The following is an 8,217-nucleotide window of genomic DNA, read 5'->3' as shown; positions in this document are numbered from 1 at the left end:
GAAGCCGCTGCCTAGCACCAGAGAGGAAAATGTAGCCCTTGACAGCTTGCCAAAACTTGGTAAGCAGCCCTCCGCCTGAAATAATTGCCCAGCCCTGTTTGAGGGAAATGGGGGGCAGGGAGAAAAGGGAATATAAGCAGAGATGGCAGGGAACAACTTGAGGCCTTATGAAGGACCCTTTGATACTAACAGTTCAGGGAGTGAATGAGGGGCACTAGAGAAGGGTACGGAAGGGAGAAACAGGTAGAAAACATGCAGAAAGCATGTGTGTGGTGGGGAGGAGGTGAGAGCAGACAAGTGCCGGGAATGGCAGACCATGGGATATATGGACGATGGGCATCAAGTGGCAGAGAAGGAGAGGCAGTGGTCTGTGAGCCAAGTGACTCTCCGGGGGCAGCTGAGCAGGTTGCTATGAGAAGCATGAATTATATGGAGGAAGAAAGGAGATGGAAGGAGGATCTGGGTGTTGGGGACAAGGCACAGAGCAAAAATAAAGCAGAGCAAAAGGACAGTTGGATGTAGGTGCCTTAGTGCTGGCAACACTGAGGGAATGCATGGTAAAGGGTGAAGACGCACCCAACACACAGCCCTACTGTGTAGTAAATCACTCAGAAAAGATGCCATAAACTTTACTATGGGGGAATGGTACCGCACACCTCTGCTCACCTACCTGACTACATCCCACGGGAGCCGTCTGCTCCGCGAAAGCTGGTTCCCTGCCAGCCTTCGTTCTTGTGTGCTGTAACAGTGCCTACTGCAAGCAGGTTGGCTTAGGAGACCTGAATTCACTGTGGAGCAGGTCCAGGGCTAATTACTCTGTAGTGCCACATGTCCACACTTTTAAAAGCAAATGGCTTCTTGTGAACTACCAAGAGAGAAGTACAACTTTCATCACAAATGGTAGGAACAATATTTCTCCATGAAAGTCAGCAGTAAATATGCTTGCCTTGTTTGCTGTACCTGTGCGCCTGGTGGGAAGAAATGAACCCTTAAGTGGCACTTCACAATACTGCATCAGAAGCACTGTGCTAATAGCCTCAAAACAGCAATGTGCGGGGGCGCAGAGGGAGGAGGGCAAGGAAAAGCGGAGGCTCTGGAAAGTGCCTTCAGCCACTCAGCGAAGAATTTTTTTACCAAGCACACAAGCAAATCTGCAATAAATGCCTCTTTCAAAAAAGCCTGTCAAAACAAGAAACTATTTGAAGGTGGTGAGCTAGTGAGCAAGTGTTTACTTGCAGCCACAGACTCATCATTTGATGATTTAAAAAAACAAAACTTTGAATGTTATGGAAGATGAACCGAAGTCATTTCTGAAGATGCTGAAGGAAAGGTGAACGAAGTAGCTACAAATATGCTGGTCATCCGTTTCCAATGAGATGAGTCAAGGGAGGTTGTTGAGATTGCCTGTTTAACTGTACTTTTTGAATGGTGTTTGAGAACGGCAATTTCATAGAGAACCAGCTGAAAATTATTCTGCTGAGAAAGATGACTTGTGGGCAAGACGTTTTTCAAGAGCTGGAGATTGGCATGGAAGAAAAGGACAAACCATCCTCAAACGTGTTCCAAGAATAACCCATAAAGCATCCATGCCATGGGAGGTAGTAATACTGATTTTTTTTTTTCATGTGCAAGGAAGAGCCTGGTTTTCCCGATTTCACTTGCCACTGTACAACCCACCATCAGGCTTCATATATCAAGCTGAGAAACTGTCAGCATCTCATGGATGTAGTTCTGAAAATAATAAAATCAACCCCAGGCAGCTTTCCGACACCCCAGACTGATGTACACTGCAGTTGTCTAAACTTCAACAAAGAGGTACAAAAGCTCAGCAAAGGGGAAGTACTGACAAGATAACAGTATTTCCTTCCAGAAATACATACTGTTTGAAAATACAGAGGTGAATAGGACGAAAAACTCAGTAGTCATAAGTGATCAGCTGATTTTTTAATCCCCAGTCTGATATTCACACTTAATGGCATTAATCTGGACATTCAAAGTGCAGGGAAATCCATGACACACAAACGGGATCAGCAAATACTTTAAAAAATGAGAGCAGAGCTATTGATGATCCAGTTCCAGAAAAGAGTCCTTGTATTCCTCCCCTAGCCTTGCACAGAAAGTTGAATAAATTAACTTGGATAAGCCTATGAATTCTCAGTAATATTGTCAAAAAAAAATCTTGACATTACCCATATCAAGCCAGTAGGCCTTTACATTATTAATCCATTCGCTGTCAGTGACATAAGCAAAATTGCTGATCAGACTGCAAATGTCTTCCAGGGAAATGCAGCTAACCTGGAAATGGAAATCCTAATCTGCAAACAGATGTGCAATTAGAGGCACGATCACCTCAGCCAGACTTTGGCCATTAGCAGACAAATTCAAACTGCCATTTTTGAAAGGAGATTTCCTTTGATTAAGTGTTGACTTGATTGCATTTCAAGTCAATATACCTGAGCGGAGCTGGGTTTTCAACAATGAAGTACTGAAATCCATATTCAGGTTGGCTCTGACAGACGACCACCTTAATGACTGTGTGAGAATGGCAGCGACACATTGCGTGTAGGACTGTGAGAAGTTGGTTGAGAATACAAAATGCCAGGTTTTGCACTAGCAATGCTCTCAGAAAGTACTGCTGCAACATGAGTAGCAACAGTATAACAGAACCAGAAAAAATGAGGGTTGGAAGGGACCTCAGGAGGTCACATCTAGTCCAACCCCTGCTCAAAGCAGGACCAGCCCCAACTACATCATCCCAGCCAAGGAGAATTAAACTGAACTAAACCCCCATAGCGTGTACACAATGGTGGGGGCCCAATCCTTGCCTGCCTCTCCGGCAGCGGGTAGTGGGAGGGGGTAAGCTCCTGGCAGGCCGAGTGGTCCCTTACTGTGTGGGGGCCCAGTGCTTCCCTCTGCGGCTGCCAGAGGGCCGGTGCATCCCTCCGTGGTGGCAGTGCCCCCCAGGCAGGACCTGCCTGCTGGCACCTGGCCTGGGTGGTCCTGCAGCCACAGAGGGAAGCACCAGGCCCCTGCACAGCTCCAGCAGGGAGGCAGGCAGGCTCCAGGAGTGGTGGGGGGGAAGGAAAAAAAAGAAGAAAATCAGGCTCCTCAGCGCTTTTTTTCTTTTTCAGTTGAGTCTACCTGCCTGCATGGGCTGCCACTGGGTTGCGCAGTGGTGGGAGATGGCAGGGGTGGCGCACAGGATGCTGGAAGCCTGCCAATCCCTGAGCACGTTGGCTTCCGATGCCCCGTGCGCTGTTGCACTTTGTTAGGTAGCAAACTAAACCACCTTGGAAGTGCTATTCTCGGAAGCCCAGTTCTCTCAGCCTCTTTGTAAGTCATGTCCCCCAGCCCCCAAAACATTTTCATTGCTCTCTGCTGGTCTCTCTCCAATTTGTCCACATCCTTTCTGTAGTGGGGAGGGGGAGGGGGTAAAATGGGACACAGGACTTCAGATGTGGCCTTACCAGTGCTGAACAGAGGGGAATAATCACTTCCTTTGACCTACTGGCAACACACCTACCAGTGCTATTAGGCTTCTTGGCAACAAGGGCACACTGCTGGCTCATATCCATCTTCTTGTCCTCTGTCACCCCCAGGTCCTTTTCTGCAGAGCTGCTGCCCAGCCAGTCACCCCCAGCCTGCACCGGTGCATGGGATTGCTCCATCCTAAGTGCAGGACTTGGCACTTGTCCTTGTTGAACCTCATGAGATTTCTTTTGGCCCACTCCTCCAATTTGTCTTGGTCTCCTGAATCCCTGGTCCTACCTCCCTGCATATCGACTACTCTCCCCAGCTTGGTGTCATTTGCCCACTTCTTGAGGGTGCAATACATCCCATCTTCCAGGTTGTTGACGAAGAACCTGTACAAAACTAGCCCCAGGACTGACCCCTGGGACCCGTCACTTCGTATCGGCTGCCAACTAGACATTGAGGCATTGATTACTACCCTTTGAACCCAATGATCTGGCCAGTTCTCTATCCACCTTACCAAAAACTTTGGTTTCTTAACATGATTGTGCGCTTTTATTTTAGGTAGTAGTCTGAGAACTTTAAAATGAGCTAAGATTATAATTAAATATTATTTTTGCTGCCTAGATCAGGCTACATATTGATATGGTATCAGCTTCATGGTGAAACCCCTCATGGCATGACGTCTACAAATAGCTCATGACCCAAAAGTTTAGATACCCACCCATGCTTTGCTGCAAAGGGACAGAACCATGATATTTACAGTCCTGATTGCATCAGAACTGTAAATATCAGGGAAATATATCAATTACTTCTTCATTTTTAACAACAATTTTTCCTGTTGCTGTCATCAGAGTATAATGGAGCGCGTTAGGACATAAATGGTGAGATATCCTACCTTATAAAGTCTTCCTCCTCTTCTCTCTTAGGTCGTAGTTGCTTGGGCTGAGCCATATTGATCCAGTTGGGCAGAGACTTTAAGAGCCTGCTGATGTCATCATCTTTTGCCCAGGATGCACTGATAACCAGCTTTTCATCCGACTGGACAATGCTCCTGAAAGAAATCACCAACAGGCATGGTAGGCAAAGACAACTCTTACTTGCTGTATAGGTAGTCACTTCACTTCACAACGAGTCCTGCTCTGAAATGCACCATATTTATGAATGGTTGGTTCCTAATGGAGTTCAAAAAGCATGACTTTTCCATTTATCCGCAGGACAGGCACAATATGGGCAGATACAGTGCAAGCATCTCCCCGAACACCTGCTAATGTGAATTATGTACTCAAATGGGTCCATATCCTCACCCCTCCCTTGCAGTCAATGGAGCTACTTGGATTGATGCTGCTTAAGGATCTTATTTCATAAGCAGGAAGGAAAAGTTAACTCAATCTTTCTGGCTCACCTGCTTCTTAGGATTACCACTGAGACTGCTATCTAGTACCTACTGGATCTCTGCAACAAAAACCTATGCAGGAAGGATTGGGTGAAAGCCACCAACTCAACACACGTCAACAGTCTCAAAGGTAAAAATTTTGGAAGCTTATCTGGAACCAGGGACTAGGAGATTAAAGACAGTCTCCTACTGCCAAGTCAACCGAATCATCTAATAAAGATTTCATATAAAATGTACCCATAATCCTGAATCACAGATTATGCTTCAGTCAAAATATTGAGACGCTGCCTGCTTAATGTTTTCAGCAATATGACTAATGTCTGTACTACCAAAACCCTGCTGACAGAAGAGACGTTCTGCACAAAGATGCTGATTAGCTGCTTGTTCCCTGTTGAAATGCATCAGGCACGACTGGCAGCATGTTAAAGGAGCACAGTTCCCATGACCACCAGCGCCCCCAATGAAAGCCGGTGAGAACGGTGCTGGTCAACAAAGGGGGAGGCAATCTCACTCTGCTGGATTGAAAGGGTCTGAGAAACAACTTTCAAGTGGGTGCAAAGGGGGCTGGGAGTTGCAGCTCATCGGCGCTCTTCCACACCCTTGTCATCGACTCTCCAAATGACCTTTAACAAGTCTCCCAGCTTCTCTGCGCCTAAGTTTATCCATCTATAAAGTGGACGCAGACTGAAGCAGAATCCAGGTTTCCTCTGTTCCCCTATGCTACCATGTACAAATACACACCACATTTCACGTGCCTGTCTTATGCTCTGGTCTTACCCTAATTCAATGGTGCTCAACCTCCAGCCCACACAGCCGGGTCACCTGGCCTGCGGGCTCCCTAAAGGTCTGGAAATTTGACGGCAGGAGAAAGGTGGCACTGTTAATTGCCACTGGATGGATAACGTGGCCCTGCATGGTAGACTGTGCTGGTGCATAGTCAGGCCAGCATGCAAAGTCACTCCATGGCAGGACTGGGCCACGTCAGATCAGACCCACAGGGTTGGACTGGTGTATGGTGTGGCTACAGCTGGTGTATGGAGACGTGTTGGCACGTGGGGCCAGGACAACACCTGGGATCACACTTGTGGACTGACCCCCTCAAGTGCCACACGTTGGGTACATCCATCCTAAATGAATATATCATCATCTACTAAAGACGGTAGTAAGACCCTATAATTAATGCTGATGAAGTGCTTGGAGATTCCAAAATAAAGATGCTAAAAACCTGCAAGTATTATTTCTATTATTTCCTGTTAGGGCTGAGAAGACCCTCTCACACTTCCCTGCAGACATTTTTCTCACACTCTTGAAAAGCTGCAAGACCAGATGGATTTTGCACTGAAATAAAACACCAATACAGCGCTTACTCAGCCCCCAATGCTAACTTAGTGGCTCAACTGGTGACGTTGTTATACAATAACACGAGAAGTACCACGCAAGACAGGCATCTTGCAAACCAGTATCCTGCACGGATTAATTTGCTTTATTTCAAATTTAAATTGGCCAACGGATATGTTGCATGAACCGAACGGAGGTAAAAGGAATTGAAACACACATCATGTCTATGAGCTTCTAAAGGGAATCCAGTGACAGCGGCGCTGAGATGAAACAAGACGGAGGTGTTTCTAAGTGGGCTAGATCACGGCTCCTTGCCACCATGGCTGAACAGCTGATCATCCTTTTGGAGCTCTCCGAGAAAACCACCTTTCCTCCTGCAGCGATCCGGGAAAAGGACTGTCACCTGTGCTTGCCTGTGATCTTACTTTCTCCCTTACATCTCATGTTTAATCTACCACCGGCAAAAGGAACGGATGCAATTTTCAGCCCTGCAAGATTTCCGTGACCAAGCCTCAGGATTGCTGTTTGGAAACTTGTGGTTTCTTTCTCTGTTAACAAAGGCATCTCTCTAACCTTTTAAAAAGAGGGTGGATTAAACACCGGCACAAGAAAGGGGGCACTGCATTGTTCACGGATAGAATTCAAGGTTTCCTTTCAATTTATTTTTAAAAACATCCAGCAAAATCTTGGCCACCAAAGAGAAATGGGATGAAGAAGATAATTTCCATCCATTTCCCTGTCAATGCAAAGGTTTCCTGGAATCTATTAGCCAGAGGTTTGTCCAGTCAAGTTTTTCAATGACTGAAAGCTGGGGGGATACTTCTGCTTCCCTTGGGAACTGACTTCACAGTTGAACACACCTAACCTTTTGGGGGATGCAAATCCAGATACTACGGCGATGTTTTTCTTAGCTTAATTTTATCCCGTTACTCCCAGTTATAACCCCCTGTAGCAGCCTCAACCTCTCACGGCTCATACTGTTTCTGCTCCTCAATTATTTATAGACTGTTATCACATCCCTTCAGATGCGTACAACTGAACGCAGTCTTTGGGAGTCTTCTCACCAGAGATGCACAGAGGACACAATTACTTCTCTGCTTTATGATGTGAGGCATCTCCTGCCCAAAATCTGATTGCCTTTTTTTTTTCCTTGTTGGTTTTGTTGCTATATTGAGTTGCAAACTCTGATCTCATTTGTTGCCTGCTCTTTACCAACTTCCTGCTTTTCCAAGAGGCTCCTTCCCATCGTTGTTATTGGACTCCAGAAACATCTGTGCAAATTCTGTGGGTAAATACCCAACGCCTGGGACCTTATGCATTTGAATTGCAGTGCAAAGCCCAGCTTCAAATCAATGGGGGGTTCTCCCTAATCAATGGCAGGCAACAGGTCCATAATTGTAAACTAACTATTTCCCTTTGTACAATTCCTCCGTTGCTTCTCATGTTTGTGGCATAGGTTCATAGTTGTTAGGGGCTGGAAGGGATCTCACGGGTCCAGCCCCCCTGCATGTGGGCAGGAAAGACCGCTGGGGCATCTCCAAACTTTCTTGCCCTACTGTTTCTACTCCATCTACTTGCTCGTTAGCAGACAGACACATTAGCAGTGTGAGGTCCCGTCCTTGCTCATTAGCAGAGGACAGGACCTCGCACTGACCCTTCTTTGCAACCCAACAGATATCTCGCTCCCACTGTCAGCTGCTTAAGTCTTTTAGCACCACCCTTCATGTGCAGCATTTCATTTGGCTTTGGGTCTGCATGCCAACTTCCTATCAACATTGATCTAATTAAGATCTTCGAGTGACACATAACAAGACATTATGAAATGCTTTCCCATCGTCCAGAATGCCTACTTACAAGCATCCCCCCAACCAACCCAAACCTATCCAATTACTCCCTGCTGCAGTAATAGAGTTAATCATAACCACAGTGCCATCATCTACTAATTAATTCACAGCTCAACCAGCCATCTGCGTGATGGTTTGTACCTAGCTCCCTGGGGGGGGGGGGGGGGG

At 46.5% G+C, this 8,217-nt stretch overlaps 1 protein-coding gene across 2 annotated transcripts in view; it reads right to left on the bottom strand.

Moving 5' to 3' along the window:
* The window catches only part of EXOC4 (exocyst complex component 4), a 790,055-nt gene that overhangs the window by 111,698 nt on the left and 670,140 nt on the right, over positions 1 to 8,217 (bottom strand). For both annotated transcript variants that reach the window (XM_019509628.1, XM_019509629.1), the window contains exon 13: positions 4,370 to 4,525. In XM_019509628.1, the coding sequence (XP_019365173.1) occupies positions 4,370 to 4,525 (156 nt within the window). The remainder of the gene's footprint in view (positions 1 to 4,369; positions 4,526 to 8,217) is intronic.

This window comes from Gavialis gangeticus, unplaced genomic scaffold (genome assembly GCF_001723915.1).
Source record: "Gavialis gangeticus isolate Ggan-Ray unplaced genomic scaffold, GavGan_comp1, whole genome shotgun sequence".
Classification (NCBI taxonomy): Eukaryota; Metazoa; Chordata; order Crocodylia; family Gavialidae; genus Gavialis; species Gavialis gangeticus.
Note: the sequence above shows the minus strand (reverse complement) of the source record. Positions and strands in the feature narration are given on the sequence as shown.